We start from the raw sequence: 25,488 nt of genomic DNA on the forward strand, positions 1-25,488 counted from the left end.
TTCTAGCTTTATTATAGATAAAAAAGGCAATCTTTCAAAGAACAGTCAAAAGAATACAAATATTACAAACATGCTGGAACGTTTTGTAACCGACAACGGAGGACCAAACATGGCTGCACACAAGGAGCGTGTATGAACCAGTGTGGGCTGGATATCATGCAAAAGGTAAGGTAGCTATTATTTCTCTCATGCAGATATATATTTTTAGATTTATTAAGACATCGATATGTATGCTAACTGTAGTAGGTTCGCTAACTCTTACCATTTAGCAAGTAATCTAGACTCTGAATATATCAGAATGTGTTAGCCAGTATCCCGAGGATCAGTAACCAGCTTGCTGACCTTGTGACGGACTAATGTCTACAATGGTAAATAAAGATTGTCATACTGTCTGTATTTTATCTTTTAAAATCACGTTAGTGGGTAAACGTGTTTAAACGCAAGTATATATATGTACAACGTGCAGTGAGTGATGTCAGTGTAACCTATATTACACCCTGTTCCATCTTCTATGCTTTCAGGTGAAAACTTAAATGTAACTTTTTGAACCACTACCTCAGCTGCGTTTGAGCAGCTATCACAATGAATGGCCGTACAGCAGAGGAAGTGCTCAGGTGGGCCCTAAGGATATTCATCCGTCAATCACCCTGGCAACATACTGGCCCCCAGATGACCAGCAGTGCTTTGGTGAAAGACAGCTTTTCCTGGAGATCGTCTCGTATCTGTAGAACAGGAGAAAGTCATAGGCCGTTAGCTGGAGCACCTGTATGCGCTGTGAGGTTTTACTGTCAAGGAAAAACGTATGTGCAAGATGTGGTTAAAAGTAAGCAAGGCAACACCATGCGAAGACCTGAAACCAGGTCTTCGCAAGGTGAGATTTTCTCAGACAAGCCCATCAAGAATATGCCTTTCTATGAGCACCTGAATGAGTGCAGGTCCCCCTTGGAAGTTCTAGACCTGGCGGGACGCTCCACGTCCACGGACCGGCGGGTGAGCAACTGCCTCTCGCGCTGCTGGGTCACCTCCAAGAAGATGTCGGACAACCATCTTCAGGATGAGCTACGCCTCATGTTTGAGCATCCAGGCTTCGAGGACCTCCTGCAGAAGACCATGAAGAACGCTCGGCGCTTGCGCCCCGAGGACTTGACCCATAGCCTGCTGGCCATTGTCAAGCTGGGCGTACCACAGCGCAGCCGCGTGGTCCAGACTCTCCTCCGGGTCTGCCAGGTAACTTTTCAGTTGTGCCAGTCACTTTGCCGGAGTGACGTGAGCTCATCGCATATGCTGTTCATTCTGAACCCCTTCACATTAGAGTTCTCTGGCAGGACTGGCATGCAGACACGTTTTAACCGTGTGACACTGGGAGGAAGTTCTTCGAGGTTGGTGGCTAACGTTGTTCTTTCTCCCTGCAGGAGAACCTCAATGAGTTGGATGAGAAATCTCTGTCGGTGCTGATTACCTGTCTGCAACACATGGAGAGCAGTCCCAATGGCGATGCGCTGAAGGACGGGGTCAGGTGGGTGCACGTGGCCTCTTTTTTAATGTATTTTTTGGGTCACGTGAAACTGACCGCGGGGAAAAAGGCTGTTTGTCTTATTTCCTGGGCAACGGTTGATTGGGTAACATCTCCGCTGTTTCTAGGCTGATAATCGAGGCCAAGCTACCGCGCATTAGGAGCGTCATGGTCCTGCAGACCATGATGCGCCACGTGGGCCAGGATGCCTCAGTGGACCTGAAGAAGAAGATGGAGGTGAGGGCTTATCCTTTGAACCGTTTAAAGGTTGTTGTGGCCCAGGTAGGTCCAGCAGACTACACTGCTGCCTCTGGTGCCCATGGACTGCTGCAGTATAGGTTCAAATCTGGCACTGTGTTCTTTCTGCAAAAAAAACAATGTCATCTTTCACCTCTGTGCTGTCTAATAAAACGATTAAATATGGCCCCTCAAAAAATGTATCTGGTGAGACTTGTGGCAAACTGCATGTGTCTGAGACTTTAATCTTAATGCTGTTCTGGGATCAGGTCTTTCACTGTGCTACACTGAATGTAGATCAGTGCTCTCTCTAAGAATCTGTGACTATGGGCTCCTGACCACTGAGAACATTATGGTTTTACTCCCACCCCCTCCTTCCAGAGAAAAGCCCTGTCGTTGGTGGGCCAGTTCACACTACCCAACTCCCAGTATATGGTAACTACGCTGGCCTCCATGGGATTATGCTCCAAGCCATTGTTGGATGTCTGCAGCAAAAACATAGCAGGTGAGAGAGATGCTAAATGGCAGACTTGACTGGCTAGGAAAAAGACATTGGGTTTAGGGTACCCTATGGCTTTGAAATTCGACTGTAGGGATAAGCAAAGTATAAAATATGTTATGGCTGTACACTGCATTGTGTTCAGTTTATAATGAAGTTAGTTGGTAAGCGTCGTTTCATCTGTCTGAACTCATGGTGCAAACACAGTGGACAGTCTCATGTCACAGTCTCTCATGATTTAAAAATGTGTTAGAATGAGAGTGTACGTGTTAGTGAATGTTACTATTTATGTGGCTTCCTGTTCTCCCTCCCGTGTCGTAGCACAGGTCCACGGAATCCCCTTCAACCGCCTGTTGAATGTGCTGAGGGCCTGCAAGGAGCTGCAGTACAGAGACCTTGACCTGTTCACTGCCGTCTCGGACTATGTGGGCTCCAGCATTGCTATGTGGAACAATAGACAGGTCACTCATACTTACAACCCTGTTTTGTGTCATGCTATATTTAATGGACAGCTCTAGACCCCCCAAAACACCTCAAAACTGTCTTGCAGATCATGTTTCCAACATGTCAGACTGTGAAAACTGTTTTGTAAATAAGCTAGGTACAGCAAGTTTCCAAATGTACACTTAGTGATGTGTTTGGGGATAATCACACATACTAAAAAAAAACGACAACAAAGATTTGGATGGCGTGAGTTTGAGTTCCTGTTCTCAAAGCTAATGTTGTTTTTGACTTGAATATTAGATAGCTGTTTGGAACATTTTAATAACATGCCACATTTTAGGCATAAATAGTGTGAACTTGGCTAGTTAATTAATAATTAAGCATTGTGACATATTTTACATAAGCTAACCTAGTTAAAACGACCTTCCCATAACGTTGTTTCTCTTGTGGTTGGGGCAGAAAATTGCTCTTTGTCCGCAGTTCTTTTTGGAGCCTGCATTGGAATATCAATAGCTTGTGGATTCAATAGCTTGTGGTTTCAAAACTCTTTGTTGTGTTGATAAATCAATACCCATATCACTTTCCTAATCCTCTGGTGTGAAATGCTGACTACACAAATGGACATTACGCTGCTTTTCTGGCAGTGAGTCCAGGTTGTATTTTATGGACTCTTGTTTGGGTCTTTGTCTGCCGCGTCTCAAAGTATGGAACGCATTTGGGTCTTTGAGTGTCGAAATTAACGTGTTAAATAACACTTTGATGTGTTAAATGACAGTATTTGACACATCAAATAGTTTAAGAACTATTCTTAAAAGAATGACACACAACTCTAATTCTTTATTTTCTTAACAATGATTTTGCTTCATGTGACTTATTCATTTGTTCAATTGAAACACTTAAACATGAAAATATTTGTATAGATATATAATGAACTAGAAAGCTAACCTACTAGCCCTGCTGTCTGAAGCAAACTAACATTGTTATAACAACTTACTATATCCTACTCCTAATTGTGTGTTATTAACATGAATTGGGTCCAAATATGACCAACAACGAAAACCATATTATGAATTAGGAGTGTCACGGAAATGATAAGATCATGTTGTTTTTATGTTTTTTTTGCTTTTATGAGAACCAAAAATTTGACACGCAAAGACCCAAACAGCGTTCCATAATGTTTGGGGTTTCTAAAGCAGCCAACAACCGCTTGCAGTTCAATATTCCGCTCTGGCGAATGACTATATCATCCTTTTTCCATTTTGCATTCCTGACGATAGGTTGCCACAGACCCCACGAAACAACCACCAGGCATTGTTATTTTGAGAAAAACATTTATTGGATAAGTTACTTACTAACCAACTAAACAGCCACGTAACAGTGATTGTATATTACAACGTACCTCTGTACTTGACTTCCTGCCTCAAAGCACAATGAAAGTTTTCAGAATCTCGTAATTTGAACAAATTAGTTCCCGGTTTGACAAAAGTCTATTTTCTCCCAGAGTTTGTCGTCCATTTGAAAAATTCCAATTAATTTGGATTACTAGGGCTCCAAAGACGTTGTTGTGGAGTAGCGAAGACAAGCGTTGGAATTGCCCTTTAAGCAATAAGGCACAAGAGGTTGTGGTGTGTGGTTGATGTATCTCAACTAAGGCCTGTTCTAAGATGCTCAGGCCTCGAGTCAACCATTGACGGTTTGATAGTGTTTCTGAAATAAAGGGCTTGTAAGGTAACAATGCATTTCCTAAATATAAAGTGCACTGGTGAACATACTGAGATTTAGGCAAAGTGGGACTACTGCTTTGATTCCAATCAGGATGTTAATTCATGATTTACAAAATTCAACAAATTTGTATATTCCAACATTATCAGGAACAAGGTTGCCTTCCATTTCCCTTGAACTAGTAGGCAATTTAGTAGGATCTCTACTACAGCTTTTATGGTTAACATTAAGAACAGAATAGCTTTTCTAAAAAGAGCTGTTCATGTGGCTCCATGATTTGCTTACTTTTGTAACTGAAAGTATATTTATTTGCAGATACACAATATTTAATAAATAATTGTGTAATGTATCTGTACTGTAGGAACAATAAATAGTGGGCAAGTGCATCTTTGGATTCCACACAAATTTCAGAAACGTGCGTTTAAAACTGACAATTGTAGTCTAGCTTTGGGCTATAACACTTTTTCACAGTGTAGGGGTAACTTTTAAGCATTTCGAATGAAGAGCCGTTTGGGAACCACAAGATCCAGTTCTCTGAAAAGACTCAGAATACCATCAGTAGTGTGAGCATAGCATTCTGCACCCCACTGCTGCCTGGTGGGTGTCCAGAACTAATGCTCCTGGAACTGGTCCTTGATGGCCTGCAGGGGGCACAATTCCCTCAGGTCTGACACTCTAATCCCAATTCTCCAGGGGTGTTGAAGGGTCATGGGTTTGATTCTGTATTTTGGGTTTGAAAGTGATCACGCTGTCCCCATTGTCATCATGGCCACCTAAACACCTCCCTCATTCTCATGTGTGTTCTTTTTCAGAGAGGGGTGTAAAAAAGATGTGAATCCAGTCTGTTGTTATTCATAAGACACATATAGTCTTATTCATCCCTAGTAGGAGCCTAATTTATAATACAAAAATTGCTGGGTTTCTAACTAGTTTTGGCATTTCTAGGTGATACTTCTCTTGTCTGCCTTTGAGGATCTGGCGTTCTGTCCCACGGCGATGTTGGATGCCTTTGCAGAAAGACTGGTTGGAGATGCAAAAGCCCTGGGGTTCAAAGATGTCCTTAGCGTCCTGAAGATCTACTCTTCCATCAACCACGACCTCCAGGGAAACAGAGTTCTGTAAGTGAGAGACCTTGAAAAGGCAGGTGGCCTTTTTCACTGTTCTTACAGGGTTGCATTGGTGGATGTACAAGTAGTTTAGTAGAAAGGTCTGACTTTCTCTTGTCCTATTGCTTATAGAGTGAAAAATGTTTACCTCAAGGACTATGTTCATATTTTATTGGAACTCCTAGTGAGGTATTGTAAATGTATTTTAACTACAGTATCTCACAAAAGTGACACCCCTCACATTTTTGCTAATATTTGATTCTATTTTTTAACGTGACAACACTGAATAAATGACACTTTGCTACAATGTAAAGTAGTGAGAGTACAGCTTGTATAAGTGTACATTTGCTGTCCCCTCAAAGTAACTCCACACACTGCCATTCATTTCTAAACCGCTGGCAACATAAGTGAGTACACCCCTAAATGAAAATGTCCAAATTGGGCCCAAATGTCAATATTTTCTGTGGCCACCAGCACTGCCTTAACCCTCTTGGGCTTGGAGTTCACCAGAGCTTCACAGTTTGCCACTGGAGTCCTCTTCCACTCCTCCATGACGACATCACAGAGCTGGTGGAATCCTTGCACTCCTCCACCTTCCGTTTGAGGGTGCCCCACAGTCGCTCAATGGGGTTTAGGTCTGGAGACATGCTTGGCCAGTCCATAACCTATACCCTCAGCTTCTTTGGCAAGGCAGTGGTCGTCTTGGAGGTGTGTTTGGGGTCGTTATCATGTTGGAATACTGCCCTCTGGCCCAGTCTCCGAAGGGAGGGGATCATGCTCTGTTTCAGTATGTCACCGTACATGTTGGCATTCATGGTTCCCTCAATGAACTGTATCTCCCCAGGGCCGGCAGCACTCATGCAGCCCCAGACCATGACACTCCCACCACCATGCTTGACTGTAGGCAAGACACACTTGTCTTTGTACTCCTCACCCTGTTGCCGTCACACACGCTTGACACCATCTGAACCAAATACGTTTATCTTGGTCTCATCAGATCACAGGACATGGTTCCAGTAATCCATGTCCTTAGTCTGCTGGTCTTCAGCAAACTGTTTAGAGGGTTTCTTGTGCATCATCTATAGAAGAAGCTTCCTTCTGGGAAAACAGCCATGCAGACCAATTTGATGCAGTGTGCAGAGTATGGTCTGAGCACTGACATGCTGACCCCCCACCCCTTCAACCTCTGCAGCAATGCTGGCAGCACTCATACGTCTATTTCCCAAAGACAACCTCTGGATAAGACGCTGAGTATGTGCACTCAACTTCTTTGGTCGACCATGGCGAGGCCTGTTCTGAGTGGAACCTGTCCTGTTAAACCGCTGTATGGTCTTGGCCACCATGCTTCAGCTCAGTTTCAGGGTCTTGGCAATCTTCTTGTAGCCTAGGCCATCTTTATGTAGAGCAACAATTCTTTTTTTCAGATCCTCGGAGAGTCCTTTGCTATGAGGTGTCGTGTTGAACTTCCAGTGACCAGTATGAGGGAGTGTGAGGCCCAATTTGGACACTTTCATTTGGGGGTGTACTCACTTATGTTGCCAGCGGTTTAGACATTAATGGCTGTATGTTTAGTTATTTTGAGGGGTCAGCAAATTTACAGTGTTATACATGCTGTACCCTCACAACTTTACATTGTAGCAAAGTGTAATTTCTTCAGTGTGGTCACATTAAAAGAAATAAATGTGAGGTGTGTACTTACTTTTGTGAGATACTGTATATATTCAAGCTGTTTTGTAACTGTCCTCACGGTCAATGCTAGGCATGTCCCGATCCACTACTGGCATTAAATGTTTGCCAGATACTGGCTTAAAATACGGCATCGGTTATTGGCGACAACCAGCCTCTAATGAGCGACGCCATGAAAAAGCTTGTCCTAACAATGTGCCGTAAACACGTCAGGTTTAGATGATGGGCACAACAGAAACATGCAGGCTATGCCTGGTGCACTCGCCAGTAACCACAGTAAAGTCTGGAATTACTATACAGTCGAAACAGACACAAGTGAAACTGGTTGTTGGAAACTTAACAAAGCAAGTATCTCAAGGGGTGACAGTAGATAAGTTTAAGAAAGCTCCAGGCTAGAATAAACCACTTTTAACCGTACAATTTGTAATCTCAAGTCAGCCACCTACAGAGTGGTAACAAATGAAAGGAAAGAACAACACTGTCTCAGTAAGGTGTTGGGCAATTAGCTGCCAGAACAGCTTCAGTGCGAACATTCAGCAGGAGATTCAACATCTCCAATTGAGATCTGGTGACTACGAAGGCCATAGCATTTGAGCCGCATCGTTTTCATACTCCTCAAGCCATTCAGTGACCCCCTCATGCCACAGAGAATGATAGCATGTTAATGGCTGAATGTTGACATACAATACGCCTGTATGGAAGCCTCTCCGTTAGGTATGTTCCCCCACTCATTTGTCTGTGAGTCATGTTAAACGTGTTACAACTATCTGCTAAAATGAGTGTTATATAGTTTGCTTGACTGTCTGGTTTCTTATTGGCCATAGGTTTTTGGAAAGTATGACCCAAGTGGTGGAGTCCTACCTTCCCAAAATGGATGCCTTCAACCTGCTTAAGGTTGTCTATTACCTGTGTCTGCTCAACTACTTCCCCCAAGCCCCGCTGGAGCAGCTTCTGGAGCAGGACACCCTGGATCAGATCGCCGTTCAAGGTCACTATATGTTGATCTATAAGTAAAAATACATGTAATAGTTTTTGTTTATTATTATTATATTAAAAATGTGCAAATCCAACTGCCAGCCCCTACCTCTTAGACCCCCCTTTAGGAAGTGAAGTGATTGGATGAGGCAAGCTAAAGGGCAACATTTCCGGCCAGATAATTAGAATGCAAGGGGATCCAGTTACTAACAAGCCTAGTGGATTGCCCCTGAACCCTGGCTCTCTGTCTTCCCAGGTGGACGGCTGCAGAAGGGGATGGAGAAGAAGCTGCAGGTGGTGGCCCTGTGTCTGAGGTTGGACCAAGCTTCACGCCCTAATCCTTTGACCATCCCATCCGAAGCTCTGGGCTCATCTGCACCCAGCGACCTCGTGGTTAACCCGGGGTTCTCTCTGATCCTGCAGAGCATTACCCAGGGCTGGTTGCTAGAGGAGGCTGTGGTGGTCCAAGACCTCTACTTCATAGGTAAAGAGGACCCTGTTATTAGACAGGCCTGCAATTTTGTGTTGTTTAAATGACCACAAGAGTATGGATGCGTTTAATGTACTTTATGTGAATTTGTCATCGCAAGGTTTCTCAAAAATAATAGTAAAGAATAGTAAAGTCTTCTGCAAACTGTTTAAGACATGCACAGGTGGGCAGCACAAAAGGGGCCACAGTATGTATATGCTTCAGTGTTTAAACAAATTAGGCAAGACCTGATTATTTTAGTCATTCTTTCCAGAGATGGGGACAAGTCACACATGGTCAAGTCCAAGCAAGTCTCAAGTCTTAACCATCAAGTCTCGAGTCAAGTCTCAAGTAACAGTTCAGATAAATCAAGCAAGTCAAGTCAAGTCAAGGGTTCACCCTAAGCAAGTCAAGTCGAGTCCTTATAAGTTTCAAGTCAAGTCACAGTACTAAAGAGATGAACACACACACACTGTCCTCTGTTTCTGACGTGCGCTCGGTGCGAAGCTCGATTTCAAAATCAAATATTTTTCTCCTCCGCTGTAACATTTTTTGGGGGGACGAAGCGGAGGGATCTTGAATCAGCCTGAAGGGGTTGTATTCGCTATAACAACCGCCTCGCTATACCTTATCCCGCTTATTACATGGCTACCTACCAAATAAATCAATAATTTGACACAAAATATTGATTTCAAAAGGAATTTATTGATTTAAAAACGATTGTATTGCTTCCTCTAAAGAAAATAGTCAGTTCCGTCTCTGGTTAGAATCCTGCTGCGTCCATAGCAACGCGCTGTTTTTCATGGCAACGGTCTGAAGAAATAACACGCATTCTGCACTGGAATTCAGCCAATACATGTAATAAGGGCTAATAATAACAACCTTATAAACTAATTATTGTGACTGAAAAACTGCCTAATATGTAATTACGCTGTAATGATTCTTGTCTGTATGAGTAAAAAAAATAAACCTCTTCGAAATGTTTAGGTGCTAGTAATCACATCGGCGCCTCCATGTTAGCCTTTCATGCAGTAAAGTTAACTGTTATGGTGTAAGCACAATGCTTTTTAGTTTCCACACGCAGTCCACAAACACTTTAAAATGCGCACATTTAATACAGACATTATGGCCTAAGTGTAATAATATACATGCCCGCTCATTTTAAGATGCCCATCAACATTAAAATTCAGGCTATGCCACAGTTATAGTCAAATTCCCTTACATCTATTTACCAGACGTATTCTGTAATGATAATGGTCACATTTCTAACAAGAAAAAATAAAAAAAATGAAACCAAGGCCAAATTATGACAAACAAAAGATTAATTCATTACTTAATCATTATAGATCTTAGTGAAACTGAATATAAAGAGATTACTTTCTTACCTTTCCTTGTGGTTCTTAAAATGACGAATGAAATTTGACGTTGTTGCATATTTTGCATCGGGCAAATCTTTTTTTATTCACACGGTCCAGTTCAAAGTCCTTGTATCCAAACGATACAATTTGTGGAGCTCGACTAACTTTACTGTCTGCCATGTTTGGCGCGGTTTAAATTGTGCGGCGTTAAAGGCACATACGCTGATTAGTGGTGCTGATGTCACAACATATAAAATAATTGTATTGCTGTTTGTTTATTATAAGTTCAAGTCATTGTCGAGTCTTCCACTTCAAGTCAAGTCTCAAGTACCTTGTTCTCAAGTCAAAGTCAAGTCAAGTCATTTTCATACTTTAATCAAGCAAGTCACAAGTCCTGAAAATTGTGACTCGAGTCAGTCCCCCACCTCTGATTCTTTCATTTGTATTCCAGATGGTGTGCTGACTATGTCTGATGGAGAAGCTTCTTTACCTGAGCACAGGCAAAGGTAACTAAACCTGAATATCACTTCTTTCCTTGAGTACCTCAGATCCTCTGCTCTTCAATCCACAACTCAAATATATGAAAGAAAAATAAATACAATTTCAAACAGGGTCTGTTGGATTCAAAGGAATTAAATGATGATGATATATTGGTAGATGTATGGGAATATACAATAGAGTTAGTCTGAGCTAGGCTTGAGAATATATTTTAAGGCTGGTTATTTTCCCCTTTACTGTAGAATTGCTGTGTTCTGCGCACCCGCTTCCTCATTTTGTTACGGCACCTCCCGTCCCCGGGGCAACTTAGCGGTCAAGATTCGTCACCTGAAGGTTCTTGGATATATCCCTGTTGTGGTGAGTCCTATACCCCACAGTTGCAGTTGAGACATTTCTTTCAAGCTCTTTCACATATAATTCTTGTCCTTTTTTGTCCTATGTACAAAAATTTGTAGACCAGAAAATATAATCCTACTTTGATTAGTTCAAATGTGAGCCATGTTATCATTCCAATGTATGAATATTAACTTTTGTCAATTTGAGAAGAAATTGTAAGAACCCATTTTTGATTAAGAACCCAATCCTTCTATTCCTCAGTTTTCCAAACAGGAGCTGGACAATCTGTCAGAAGAGGAGAGAAATGAGTTTGTCAGATCACAGGTCTTTCCAGAATTGGAGAGAATTGCGGATGTTAAATTGGAGACAGAAGGAGTGAAATGTGACAGTTAATTCTGTTAAGAATCTTGTTCTGTGGTCACAGCCTGGACTCCATTCGGTCTGGTTTACAGTCTTGTCCTGTCATTCGTTGCACTGGAACTGCTGACGTTGACCACACAAAGTCTTGGTTTCTGAAGTTGTCTGGACTTTTCAGTTCACAGCGTAATGTCTCAACATTTTCCTAGAAATTCAATGGGAACAAACTCCCATTTTTGTCTTTGCTTCACATATTTCTGAGGGAATCTGATGGAATATATGCACTTCAGCATTTATTCATGTAACTTAAATCCAGTTATCTGCGGACCAAATCTTCATGGGCTGTTCTTCAGTTGTTTAAACCCCTCTCTGTTCTTCATCACATGGATTTATCGGAAGGAACTAAAGTCCTTGTATGGTATGACTTGGATTTAAACCCTATTTGAAGCTTTTCAGATGATTTTTGCCCTTTTTATGTCAGAAGGTTCCTCAGAAAATAGTTATTCATGTTTTGTCTTATTCATGGTCCTACAAAAGGTTTGAAATCCAGGTCAAGTGAAGTAACCAAAACAGATTACCTGACAACTATGCTAGTGTGATGATGCCTTGCACACAATAACATGGCCCAGTTCAGCACGGACACCAGGACCCTGTGCGCCTAGAGATTAGAGACAATTTGGCTTAGCAATATTATTAAAACTTCAAGAGTTTATCAGAAAGCCTGTTTCCCTTGATAACTCCTCACAGATCTCAAGTGCATTGGGCTTATTTTGGATAAAGGCCGGAAAATTTAAACTTGCCTTTAATCGTGACTAACCTATGCTAAAAATAAAATGGAATGGAAAACACACTCTCAATATGCAATTTTTTTAATGAGAAATCTTTCATTTATTGAAGCTGTTACAATGCTTGTCATAGAGCCGTCATTATTCATCAGTGACAGCTAACATTTAACTGACATTTAAGTAGCTCATTGTTCTTTATGCTGACATGCTGACAAATGTTTGGTACCTAGGAGGCCTCCGAAATCACACCCTATCTTCTATATCATTTGGACAACCCTATCAAAAGAAGTGCTCTGAGAAAAGAGTGTGATTTGGGATGCAATCACTATTTCATTTTGAAATGAAACCGGTACAGCCCTCACAGTTGGCAGCACACTAGTTCAGTGCGTTTTCCCCAGCTTACTAGAAACTGCAAGGTGTGCAACATCAAGGTGCGGTTCCTCTCATTTTGCATACTAAAGTGCACAGTGACACAGAACGCAAGTCTCCACGGGAACGGTAGGCAGGAAACCATGCTAGGTGTTTTTGTTTGAAGTCATTGCAGCAATTTTTTTTATTCAACCATTTCCTCACGGCTGAGTCACATTGTTACCTCAAGGTTTCAACAAATTCTGAAAACACGATCGCAAAACAATACACTAAGGTTGTAACGTGGGAATGCTTGATTTGAAGTACCTGCTTCATAAGATTTTTCCAGAAATATCAAAGAGAATTTACTGGAGTTATGTGTAGATGGTTTTACATAAATGGGATGGATGGACCTAAATCCAACATAAAAGTTTTGGTATGACTGCTGTCCATTGTTGCGTTCCAATAAACATAACAGAGCTAGAACAGTTGCATTCACACAATTACTGCAAAAGGTGATTCCAACATGTATTAACTCAGTGGTGTGGAGTCTTATCAAATTATTATATGTCAGTTTAAAAAATATATTTTATTCCACAGTGAATAAAAATCCCCTCCAGCGTGAAGAATGATTGTGTGGATAAGTGCAAAAATTTATCCTAATTTTAATGCATGAAACCAAGGCTCTGACGCAACAAAACGTGAAAAAGTGGATGTAGACTTTCTATAGCCACTGCATGTCAGGTAACTAAAAGCACAAGCAGGGATTTGTAATTCAAGAGTGCGACTGTCAATGTAGGACTGTCCCTTGTTCTGATCCGTATACATCACCATCTCTGTGAGTGTGTGAGTGAAAGTGTGATCTAGTCCCCTATATTCAGAAAACCACCACTTCCTGAGAGACCCACTCATCACAGAGAGGGTCTTCCTTTAGTTACATCACACACCCACAGTGTTTCACTGAGGGTGTCCCTGTAGCTATACACGGAGCCCATTAGTGTATGTACAGTGGGGAGAACAAGTGTTTGATACACTGCCGATTTTGCAGGTTTTCCCCACTTACAAAGCATGTAGAAGTCTGTAATTTTTATCATAGGTACTCTTCAACTGTGAGTGACAAAAATCCAGAAAATCACATTGTATGATATTTAAGTAATTAATTTGCATTTTATTGCATGACATAAGTATTTGATACATCAGAAAACCAGAACTTAATATTTGGTACAGAAACCTTTGTTTGCAATAAGAGATCATACATTTCCTGTAGTTCTTGTCCAGGTTTGCACACACTGCAGCAGGGATTTTGGCCCACTACTCCATACAGACCTTCTCCAGATCCTACAGGTTTCGGGTCTGTCGCTGGGCAATACAGACTTTCAGCTCCCTCCAAAGATTTTCTATTTGATTCAGATCTGGAGACTGACTAGGCCACTCCAGGACCTTGAGATGCTTCTTATGGAGCCATTCCTTAGTTGCCCTGGCTGTGTGTTTCGGTTTGTTGGAAGACCCAGCCATGACCCATCTTCAATGCTCTTACTGAGGGAAGGAGGTTGCAAGTGGAGTTTAGACCAAAAAGCTCTATTTTTGTCTGATCAGACCACATGACCTTCTCCCATTCCTCCTCTGGATCATCCAGATGGTCATTGACGAACTTCAGACGGGCCTGGACATGCGCTGGCTTGAGCAGGGGGACCTTGCGTGCGCTGCAGGATTTTAATCCTTGACGGTGTAGTGTTATTAATGTTTTTTTTGAGACTGTGGTCCCAGCTCTCTTCAGGTCATTGACCAGGTCCTGCCATATAGTTTTGGGCTGATCCCTCACCTTCCTCATGATCATTGATGCCCCACAAGGTAAGATCTTGCATGGAGCCCCAGACTGAGGGAGATTGACCGTCATCTTGAACTTCTTCCATTTTCTAATAATTGCACCAGTTGTTGCCTTCTCACCAAGCTGCTTGCCTATTGTTCTGTAGCCCATCCCAGCCTTTTGCAGGTCTACAATTTTATCTCTGATGTCCTTACACAACTCTCTGGTCTTGGCCATTGTGGAAAGGTTGGAGTCTGTTTGATTGAGTGTGTGGACAGGTTTATACAGTTAGCAAGTTCAAACCGGTGCAGTTAATACAGGTAATGAGTGGAGAAAAGGGGGGCTTCATAAAGAAAAACTAACAGCTCTGTGAGAGCCGGATTTCTTACTGGTTGGTAGCTGATCAAATACTTATGTCATATAAAATGCCAATTAATTATTTAAAAATCATACAATGTGAATCTGTTTAGATTCCGTATCTCACAGTTGAAGTGTACCTATGATAAAAATTACAGACCTCTACATGCTTTGTAAATAGGAAAACCTGCAAAATCGGCAGTGTATCAAATACTTGTCCTCCCCACTGTACGTGTGCGTGTGACAGTTCCCTGCAGTTTGCTTGAGGACAATCAAAACATGCACATTTCTCAGTACTTTTTGGAACAATAATAAAACACCAGCATTTAAAATGGGAACAACAGTTACATGATAATCCATCAGAAATCTCCTTGAATCTGGAACATTCCACCCTGCAATCCAATCAGTGGTTTAAAAGAGAAAAAGGACATCTGCTTTTAACCTATTGAAACACAGTAGTGCATCCCCCCTCCCCAAATGACTTGATGTACACCTGAACTAATTTTGATTGGGTTTGGTGGTGATGGGTCAGAGTCAGAGGGAGGCCACTTTTGGGCTAGGTTAGAATACTGTCAAGAACGTTGTGGTTTGGAGGAGCTTGGACATTTGAATGGGGTTAACCATTCACTGTGAATGTCGTTCCCATTTTACATGTACAACCCCATTTCCAAAAAAGTTTGGATGGGGTGTTTAATGTAAATAAAAACAATGCAATGATGTGCAAATCATTTAATCCCTAAATTGAATAGACAATCATACAAAGACAACATACGCAATGTTGGAACTGAGAAACTGTTTATGGAAAAATATATGCTAATTTTTAATTGGATGCCAGCAACATGTTTCAATGAATTTGGGACAGGGGCATGTTTACCACTGGGTTGCATCACCTCTTTTTTTTTTAACAATACTCTGTAAGCGTTTGGGAACTGAGGAGACCAATTGCTGTAGTTTTAAAAGTGAAAGGTTTTCCCATTCTTGCTTGATATAGGATTACAGTTGCTCAACAGTTTGTGGTCTCCTTTGTCATATGTTTCATTTCATAATGTTCCGAATGTTTTCAATTGAGGACAGGTCTGGACTCTAACTACAGAGCCACACTGTTGTAATAAGTGCAGAATGTGGTTTGGCATTGTCTTGCTGAAATAAGCAAGGCCTTCCCTGAAAAAGATGTTGTTTGGATGGCAGCGTATGTTGCTCCGAAACCTGTATATACATTTCAGTATTTGTGATGCCTTCACCCATGCCATGTGCACTAATGCACCCCCATACCATCACAGATGCTGGCTATTGCACTCTGCTGATAACAAGCCAGAAGGGTCCTCTTTAGCCCAGAGGACACTGCGTCCATTATTCCCAAAAATATTCTAAATGTATTTTTCTTCAGGCCGCAGGACAGTTTTCCACTTCACCTCAATCCATCAACAATGAGCTCTGGCCCAGAGAACATGCTGGAGTTTCTGGATGTTGTTTATGTATGGTTTTAATGATTTTATCTACTGTAGATAATGAGATCCCCAAACTCTTTGCACTATTTGCCCAGTCTTTTTAACCACTCCCCATCTTTACTTCTGAAAGGCCCTTTTTTATACCCAATCATGTTACTGACATGTTGCCAATTGACCTAATTAGTTGTGAGATGCTCCACCATGTTCTTTTTTGTATTACACAACTTCAGCCCTGTCCCAGCTTTTTTTGGCAACGTGTTGCTGGCATCAAATTCAAAGTGGGCATATATTTTTCAAGGAACAATATAATTTATTTCATTTGATATGTTGTCTTTATGACTATTTTCAATTGAATATAGGGTTTAAATGATTTGCACATCTTTCCATTGTTTCTATTTCAATTCCTCACAGTGTCCCAACTTTTTTGGAAATGGGGTTGTATATCTTTAATCTGAACTCAGAATACTCAATTTACACACAATCGGATTTACAATTCGATGTAGGCCATATCATTTGACACAATGGCTTTTGTATTTACAGAAAGCACTTGCTCTGTTTCTCCAGGCAGCTCTCGAGGGGCCATTTCATTTTCAGTTCTGCTATAGTCTGAGAAGGACTGGGCTCTGAGAATTGTGTTCAGTAGCGTCCCATTCGGACTGGATGCTGGACCCCCTGGTTCTTCTTGAGCACCCTGGGTGGAGCTCTGGGCCTGGTGTTCATGTAGTCACTTTGGGTACCCTCCCCTTTCCTCAGTCTGACCTGAAGATCACAAACACACATAATGAATAGGTAGGTTGAGATGTATGCTGTTTTAATTATATACAGAACCAGAAAACAAATTTAACATGCAACAATTTCCAAGATTTTACTGAGTTACAGTTCATATAACAAAATCAGTCAATTAAAATGTATTAATTAGGTCCTAATCTATGGATTCCCCATGAGAGAAATATGCTTTGTGTATAGAAAACAGAAATGTCAGCTCTTAAAACAATGGGCCAACACTTAACATGTTGTGTTTATATGTCAGTTCAGTATATCTTCATAGAACTGTTTCCGTGTATCTAGTGGTGTGAAGTAATTTATTTGAAGTATTTGATGTGCAGAAGTATTTTTCTCCTATTTATATTTACAAATATATATCAAACACTAACATTTGATAACTTAATTCAGTAAAGAAAATGCATACTTCTCTCTGACAGCAAAATGTCAGTTTAATTTTGAATGCTTAGGCAACACAACAATGTGGTCCAATTCATCCTTATTAAGATAATGCATCATCAACCCTACTCCGTCATCTGACTGGCTCATTAAAAAATGGTTCAGAGTGCACCTGGCTGTCCGTAAAATGAAAATGTAAAAACAAGAAAATCATGCAGTGTGGTGTGTATTATAAGTAGTTACATGCTTAGTGTATACTTGTTTACTTTTTATACAAACCTTTGTCTATACATTTATAAGTAGTAGGCCCTATTTTGCATGTTTATTTAACTTGACTAATTTTTATTGATGCATCTTTTGCTGAAGTTTGACAAGTACTTTTTTGTCCGCTTCATGTTTAACCTTACTGTATGTTTTCAAAATTGGACTGCATTATTTGACTAAATAGTCAAATAGTGCAATAAATGCGTGCCTATGCTTGCAATATTACATTTTCTATCACAGAGAAGTCAAAATCTAATAGATGTGAAGTCAACTCTGAGTAAAGGAAAAAACATATCACTCACGCAACACGCTAAGGCGATGATAGTGACTGCCAGGCCATAGACAAGGTTGATCCAGAACAACGGCTTCCAGATCCAACCTACATCACCATGCCCTTCACATCCTGCCGGACCCTGATAATCTGACCAGTAAACCCGAGAGTGGAGAAAGAGTGAGATGAAAGAGAGAGATGTGAGTATTGAAGTTTATGGAGCAGTTTTCAGGAAGCTGATTAAGATTACTCCTGAGTTAATTGAGCTTTTTCATTGAAAGTTGTTTTTTGATGTTGAAAGAGGTCTAGAAAACGAACATATCTAGTTCTACATAACCAACAAATTACGATAGATATGGATAGACCATAGAATAGAATTGGACCCCTAAGTAAAATGAGAATTTAATTATTTTAAACTAGGGATATTCACATTTACAGGAACTCCAATGGGTTTGTCAACATTCTTAAAAATGTAATGTTTTGGGCTTGAACAAAAGAAGTGTAGTACAGCTTTTTATGAATTAACATGATAAAATGTTTTGATATCAACATTTTATTGACAACATTTAATGATTGATTACTGTTCAGAAGATATCAAAATGAGCTGAAGCATTTTACAACCCTGTTTCCCAAAAAGTTTAGATGCTGCATACAATGTAAAAACAGAAAGCAATGATGTGCAAATAATTTAAGCAAGCAAGCTAATTTATTTATATAGCGCAATTCATAGAATCAATTCAGTGTGCTTTATAATGAAAGAATAAATATAAAAATGCAATAGAATAAAAAAAAACTGATTGTTACAATTCTCTAACGACCCTCCAAGTGTACTGTCCACCCCGGTATCTCAATCCTTGTACTCCAGCGCTAGGATGAACCCTATATTCAGTAGAAAATAGTAAAAAGAAAACATCAAATGTTGAAACAAAAAAAACTAAAAAAAAAGAATTACGAGACCATTGCACCTTTTTCTTTCCTTTCCAAAAAAGTCGAAAAGGAAAGTTTTAAGTGAGGAACAGAAGCCTTCAATTTGCAGTGGTCTCTTAATTTGAACCCTTCTGTTCCTAAGAGACCACTGCAAATTGAAAGCTTCTGTTCCTCACTCAAAACTTTCCTTTTCAACTTTTTTGGAAAGGAAAGAAAAAGGTGCAATGGTCTCTTAATTTCTTCCAGAGCTATATGCTGCTATCCAGACAATGCATTTTTCAGGGAAGGCTTTGCTTATTTCAGCAAGACAAGGCCAAACCACATTCTGCATGTATTACAACAGCATGGCTCCATAGTTAAAGAGTCCGGGTGCTAAACTGGCCTGCCTGCAGTCCAGACCTGTCACCCATTGAAAACATTTGGCACATTATGAAACAAAAAATATGACTAAGGAGACCTTAAGCTGTTAAGCAGCTGAAATCCTATATCAAGCAAGAATGGGAATATGTTTCACTTTCAAAACATCAGCAATTGGTCTTCTCAGTTCCCAAACGCTTGCAGAGTATTGTTAAACGAAGAGATGATGCAACCCAGTGGTAAACATGCCCCTGTCCGAACTTTTTTGAAACCTGTTTCTAGCATCAAATTCAAAATGGGCATGTATTTTTCCAAAAACAAAATTGATAAACATTTGATATGTTGTCTTTGTACTATTTTCTATTAAATATAGGGATTACATGGTTTTTATTTGCATTTCATGCAGCGTCCAAACTGTTTTGGAAACGGTTGTAGAACATTAACCATTTTAAACTAAGTGATTTTAGGTTGTATTTCTTGAGAATTTTGAGTGCTATCCCTTAATTTCTGCCAGAGAAAAGGGGGCTGTGCTTTTAGGTTTTCTTGAATTGAAACAGTGTACCCTTAAAAGGTCTCAGAGAAGCCATTCTTAATGGTTCCTAAAGGAACCTTTTGAATAACCCTTTGGCGTTGTTCATTGGTCGGTGTTCTTAATCAAAAGGTCCTTAGAGGAGCCAAAAGTTTTAGAACCTTTTTCCAGTTTTTATTGAAAACTAACAGAACACACAGTAAAATAACTCAGAAGTAGATCCAACTGCAGACACAGAAGGCAGGAAACTGGTCAGGGTTTTTAATTCACCTGAATCAACAGGCAAAGATCAGGTAGTATAAACCAGCAGGGGTTCGGTACACAAGATTAAACGGCAGAGGTATAGACAGAAGATGAGCAGGAGAGTTGGTTCGGTCGACAGGCAGTGGTTTGGAACACAGGAATACTGGATACGGAAATCATAGAATCACTTTGTAGAACAAAATGTAATGTAAATTCCCAGAAAGGTGTTGTGCTTGTAGGATGCTTTGCTTTCACCCTTCTGCCCAGTTCATCCTAAAACTGATCAGTGGGATTTAAGTCTGGACACTGCTGGCCATTCCATGATTTGAAGCCTGCCGTCTTGTTCCTTTCTTCTTAGGTTGTTCTGACATTACCTGGAGGTACACGATACGGCCAAAATAATGTGGCCACCCGACCATCACACCAATATGAGCTTATTGGAAATCCCATTCCAAAACCATGGGCACTAATATGGTCTGTGCAGGCCACTCAAGTTCTTCCACACCAACCTTGGTGAAGTCTTTATGGACCCTGCTTTGTGCACAGGGGCACAGTCATGCTGAAACAAGATTTGTTTCATGCTTCGCCATGGACACCCATTTCTTGAAGCTCCCAACGCACAGTTCTTGTGTTGATGTTGCTTCCTGAGGCAGTTTGGAACTCTGTGGTGAGTGATGCAAGTGTTTTTGTAAAAGCAGTTTGTGACAACTGCTGTTGTAAAAAGGGCTTTATAAATACATTTGATTGATTGATTGATGATAGGTGATTTTAACGTGCTACGCTCTCCAGCACTCATCGGCCCTTCTCTGTGAGTTGATCTACCATTGTGGCTGCACTGTTATTGCTCCTATACACTTCCACTTCCCAATTATAGCACTTATCGTTGACTGGGACAGATCTAGTAAGGCAGAAAATTCACAAATTGACTTGTGGAAAAAGTGGCATACTATGACAGTGCCATGTTTAAAATCACTGAGCTCTTTAGTACAACCCATTGTAATGCCAACACCTGAACTCAATACTTAGTAAGGGTGTCCACATTTGGCCATATTATGTTTGTTTTGGGTCATTATCTTGCTGTAGGATGAAGCCCTGACCAACTAGACATTCACCAGACCTTATTGCCTGGCTCTGCAAAATGCTTAGTTAACTGTTTTGATTTAGGGTGCCCCTCACTCTGTGGAAGTCACCGACTATGGATCTAGCAAAAGAGACCCAGACCATCACCCTTCCTCCTCCACGTTTAACAGTTGATGTCACGCAGGAACCATCCTTTCACCAACTTGACTGTGTACAAAAACCCTGCATGATGAATCAAAGATTTGACATTTCTAGTCTTCAGTAGTCCACTGCTTCATGGCCCAGGCATGCCTCTTCTTATTTTGCCAGCTTAGCAATGGCTTTTTTATTGACACTTAACATGTCAAACCTGCAGCTCAAAGTCTTCTCTTCAGTTAAAACTCAGACTTGCTTACTTCGACCAATGTTAATTTGTGCTTGAAGCTGTTGAATCACCTATCATGCAAGCTGCTGACTCTCAGAAATGTATCTTCTGATTCTGTTGTGGCTTTGGGTCTGCCACACCTATTCCTGTCAGAATTTCCAAGTGCATTTTGATAACGTAGGAAAATGTACTCACTGGCACCTTGGCTTTCTTTAGACATTCACTAAAGGAAAGACCTAAAACTTTAAGGGTTATAAGGTTCTGTCTGTTTTCCTATGTTAATTGCCTTTTTCTTGCCAATATGATTGCAATAGTACTACTTATTACAGAACAATACTGTCCAAATAATTCTTAAGAGGGTATAATAAGACTGTTCCAACACTGCTTTAATACAGATAGAGTGTTTGTAAGTAATCAACAACATTTGGGACACCTGCAGGAATGGCTAGCATCAATTTTCAAGCCTTAATTGACTTCCACTAATAAATAAAAAAACAGGGGTGTTCAAAAACTTTTCACTGGTAGTGTATCAGTTTCCATTTTCCCCTTAAATAATTTATAGATCCTGCAATTTCAATGAAGAACTGATAGGATCCTGACAAAAGATTGATTCTAGCAAGTCAAATGTTGATTTCACATAATAATGACATAATATATTCTTTGGGGGTGTTTGTTGTACTTGTGTTTCCATAGGCGCGTTTCTTGAAGATGCACATACCTTGGACCAGGACCAGAGTCTGACACATTTCTTTTACATCCTCCACGGGGGGAGGGTATGTGTTTTGCACCTTGCAGGTGTAGACACCGGCTTGCTGTGTTGTTATTCCAGAAAGAACAAATTTGAAGGTGTACTCCATTTTGTTCACTTGTATCCTCAGCCCCTCCTTGACGGTCTCACTGTAGTTACTGCCGATGTCATAGGAGTGGTTTCTAATCTCTGAACCTCCCAAAAGGAGGGTGTATAACCTCTCCTCGCCGTTCTTGCCTTTCAGTTTGGGGCAGCAAACCGGCGTTGTGCCGTTGACACGAACCTGGACAACATGGAGGTCTGGTGAGGAGAATTTAAGATCCGGTCAGTTGTTTGTTGTAAAAGAGAAGGAGACTGTGTTAATACATCCTTTCTTTGAGGAAATCACTCAGTTTACACAGATTAGTGAGAATTGAATGATATCCTCCTTTTGGTTCAATTTTATTTTTAATTACTCCTTGTGAAACTGTCCTGCCAAACATATTGAGATGAAGCCAACCTATTTGGCATAATTTAACATTGACAAGTGCAGACCTGAAAAAAGCCAATGAAAACCATGCTGGGACAGTAAATCCATAGTGGTCTTTCAGAACTTTTGCAAACCAAGCTCCACTTGCTTGCAGACGGGTAATTTTAGGCTGTATTGGCAATGTGATTCTGATGCATCTGCAAGGCCAAATCTTTTTAGTGGTGAGCAAGCGTGCACCTTTTTTATCTGAGAGTTTTTTTCTGATCTAAAAATCTTTTGATCCAGCATACACACATACTCTTCATTTTTCTTTGAACTAAAACAACTAATTTCCCTAAATCTACAACAAAACCTAAACCATAACTTTACGATAACCATTTAGTCTCAACCGCAAATCTAAACCCCAATACTCCAAGTCTAGAGAAACTTATTTTGTAAGAGGACTGGCTGAATGTCCTCACTTTCCCCTACATTACAGTCCTCACAAAGAGAGAAAAACATCACAAACAGGAAATAGCTGAGGATGAATCCTACAATAAACTGTCTTTTACCTAGCCCTAGTGAGTTTTGACTTTTTCCCCCTTAAGTTTCGATTATTTGTATTCGTCATTTCACAGTATTTTAACCCACATATAATGAACATGTTCCAAAATAACTCTTTGGCACGTTTATCTCTGAAACATAACCTGGGTTTTCAGAAAGGGTGTAGAAAGGTATTCTCTGAAGTCATATGGAATAGAAAACGTGAGTCACTCTCTATCATCCCTGACATCTTCTGCATGCAAGTTTTTATTTCCCCAATTCTCAAATTGTATCATTTCCATTCAAAATGAAAAAACAACAAATTCAGTGTATTCAGTCCTGCTTATTTAATTCATAAATAAGCTCTAGTTTATACATTATACTATATCTAAATATTTAACAGAGAATCAGTAATGCAGTTTGAATAATGTCTTGAAGGTTTCTTAGCCAGATCAGCTACCACCCTCACTTGATAAAGACATGCAACAATTTAATTGTTGGTTAATAATTAATCTGCACTTTGATTTTGCAACACAGTTATTCAAATGTTGTAGAGGCGCTTAGTGTGCCTGGTTAAGTTGGTTAACACTGACAACAGTATTCAGAATAGATAAAAAGACCAAGGGTGTATTCAATAACATTAAATATATGGAGAAACATACTAAATGTTGCAAATAGAAATGGAATTAATGGAGCCAATACAATTCCAGACAGAAATGTATCTGTTATACACAGCACATCTATTATCTACTAGAAATGTTCGTAACATTGTACTCTGTTAAACAGACTCTGGAGCTTACCATCAAAGATATTGTAGCTAATCACGTTGGCAGTACTGGAGAAACAGAGGGAGAGGAGGATCGTGAGTATCCAGCAAATGTTCATTTTCAAAGTTTAGTTTCGTAGCGAAACTGAAGTTTCCCTAGTAACCTGCACACAAATCAGTTGAAATGTGACGATACACGGTCTGCCAAACAAAAGTAGCCTCTGCCCTAAATAGACATCCCAGAACAGTGTCTTGTCTCACACACTGACAGCATGTATCTTAGAGGAGACTTTCCTGTGTCTCATCTGTTGTCATCTGTTCCCTCTTTGATTGTTACAAACTCTCTCTGCTGCACATCAAACAGGGCCACTGACTGCAGACAAAGCAACAACCTGAGGATAGAACAACTACACCCTCGGCTTTACAGGAAGTTTCCGCCCTCTCCCGGTCTTTGACATTTGATGACCTTTAAATTTGTGAAAAGCTTTTTTTAAGGAACCTTCTGTTGCATTACTTTAACCCCTACCTTTACCCATACCTATCTCAGTCCTGGATGCATCTGTCAAGACTCTTCAAATCTCCACGAAAAATTATTTTCTTATTGTTAGTGCAGCTATTTGGATAACAGGGGTCCTATTATGTCTGGCGAAAACAAAACTCGGCATTCCACAGTACAGAACACAAAAATCTATTGTGATAGTGGTAGTGTGAGGTTTATTTGTCTATTCCTTTGTAAAGTGTTTGTGTTCATTATTTATGATGCTGTGTATTGTCTAGCCATTGAATCCCTCATCCCTTTAGCAGGTTGTCATTGAAAATTAGAAATGGTTCTCAATCAACTTGGTAAATAACAATGAATATAAATAATGTTTTGGGAATGCTTTGCTGCATAAAGACCTGTACGAATTGCTGTTATTAAAGGAACCATAAATTCAGAGAAAATCAGAGAATTCTAAATAAGATTTTCAGGCGATCCACCCATGAGCTAAATCTAAAGAACATTTATATCATGGGGGAGACAGCATCCCAAAAAAACACAAGAAAGTATAAATCTTAATAGCTGAAAAGAAACATTTAAAATCCTATTGAGTGGCCAGACCAACAAAAATTTTCCACTTTTAATGTGACCTATAACGTGAACAATTCAATTGAAAAACAAACTGAAATCTTCGATGGGGAAATATTTAAAATAAAAACCTTACAATAACCTGGTTGCATAAGTGTGCACACCTTCTTATAACTGGCTGTCTTCAAAATTAACCAATCACATTCAAATAGAAGTATTTACACACCTGCCATCATTTAAAGTTACTCTGATTAATCACAGATACATTTCAGCTGTTCTAGTAGGACTTTCCTGTCATTTTCTAAGTTGCATCAGAGTGATCACATTGTTGAAAGATATCAGTCAGGAGAAGGGTACAAAATAATTTTGTAAAGCATTAGATATACCATGGAACACAGTGAAGACAGTCATCATCGAGTGGAGAAAATATGGCACAACAGAGACATTACCAAGAACTGGACTTCCCTCCAAAATGTATGAAAAGATGAGAAGAAAACTGATCAGGGAGGCTTCCAAGAGGCCTACAGCAACAAGGAATTGCAGGAATTTCTGGCAGGTACTGTCTGTGTGCTACATGTGACAACAATTTCCTGTATTATTCACATGAATGGGCTATGGCATAGGGTGGCAAGACGGAAGCCTTTTCTTACAAAGAAAAATATCCAAGCCCAGCTGAAGTTTGCAAAAACAAACATCAAGTCCCCCAAAAGCATGTGGGAAAATGTGTTATGGTCTGATGAAACCAAGGATGAACTTTTTGGCCATAATTCCAAAAG

The 25,488-nt window shown here is 40.2% G+C and overlaps 2 protein-coding genes across 3 annotated transcripts; one reads left to right on the forward strand and one right to left on the reverse strand.

Annotated features, from left to right (window-relative positions):
* The first annotated feature begins 60 nt into the window (after positions 1-60).
* Positions 61-13,385, forward strand: fastkd2 (FAST kinase domains 2). 2 transcript variants are annotated; one of them, XM_010893117.3, is made up of 12 exons: positions 61-165; positions 522-1,227; positions 1,413-1,516; positions 1,642-1,750; positions 2,132-2,255; positions 2,571-2,710; positions 5,361-5,533; positions 8,032-8,195; positions 8,439-8,666; positions 10,461-10,515; positions 10,750-10,864; positions 11,105-13,385. In XM_010893117.3, exons 2-12 carry the CDS (start codon positions 583-585, stop codon positions 11,234-11,236), a joined length of 1,989 nt encoding a protein of 662 aa, XP_010891419.1. In that variant the 5' UTR covers positions 61-165; positions 522-582; the 3' UTR covers positions 11,237-13,385. The 2 variants fall into 2 exon arrangements, with proteins under 2 accessions (XP_010891419.1, XP_010891421.1); XM_010893119.3 differs by lacking the exon at positions 61-165 and adding an exon at positions 215-368.
* A 2,939-nt stretch (positions 13,386-16,324) lies between these two features.
* si:dkey-1h24.6 (T-cell-specific surface glycoprotein CD28) lies at positions 16,325-24,004 on the reverse strand. The gene is made up of 4 exons (XM_010893116.3): positions 23,681-24,004; positions 21,860-22,189; positions 17,673-17,791; positions 16,325-16,704 (listed from the first exon to the last, which is right to left on the reverse strand). The coding sequence occupies exons 1-4, from the start codon at positions 23,763-23,765 to the stop codon at positions 16,582-16,584; spliced, it is 657 nt and encodes a 218-aa protein (XP_010891418.1). The 5' UTR covers positions 23,766-24,004; the 3' UTR covers positions 16,325-16,581.
* Positions 24,005-25,488: the final 1,484 nt, after the last annotated feature.

The sequence above is a fragment of the Esox lucius genome, chromosome 22 (genome assembly GCF_011004845.1).
Source record: "Esox lucius isolate fEsoLuc1 chromosome 22, fEsoLuc1.pri, whole genome shotgun sequence".
NCBI classification, from domain to species: domain Eukaryota; kingdom Metazoa; phylum Chordata; class Actinopteri; order Esociformes; family Esocidae; genus Esox; species Esox lucius.

What these genes read in the sequence shown, in the direction of transcription:
- fastkd2 (XM_010893117.3), top strand. Translation starts at nt 583, where the DNA reads ATGAATGGCCGTACAGCAGAGGAAGTGCTCAGGTGGGCCCTAAGGATA. An exon ending in CTGCAGCAAAAACATAGCAG is followed by an intron (nt 2,256 to 2,570) that starts GTGAGAGAGATG and finishes CCCGTGTCGTAG; the next exon opens with CACAGGTCCACGGAATCCCC. An exon ending in GGATCAGATCGCCGTTCAAG is followed by an intron (nt 8,196 to 8,438) that starts GTCACTATATGT and finishes CTGTCTTCCCAG; the next exon opens with GTGGACGGCTGCAGAAGGGG.
- si:dkey-1h24.6 (XM_010893116.3), bottom strand. Translation starts at nt 23,765, where the DNA reads ATGAACATTTGCTGGATACTCACGATCCTCCTCTCCCTCTGTTTCTCC. An exon ending in TAGCTACAATATCTTTGATG is followed by an intron (nt 22,190 to 23,680) that starts GTAAGCTCCAGA and finishes TCTCCTCACCAG; the next exon opens with ACCTCCATGTTGTCCAGGTT. An exon ending in TCATCGCCTTAGCGTGTTGC is followed by an intron (nt 16,705 to 17,672) that starts GTGAGTGATATG and finishes TGTGATCTTCAG; the next exon opens with GTCAGACTGAGGAAAGGGGA.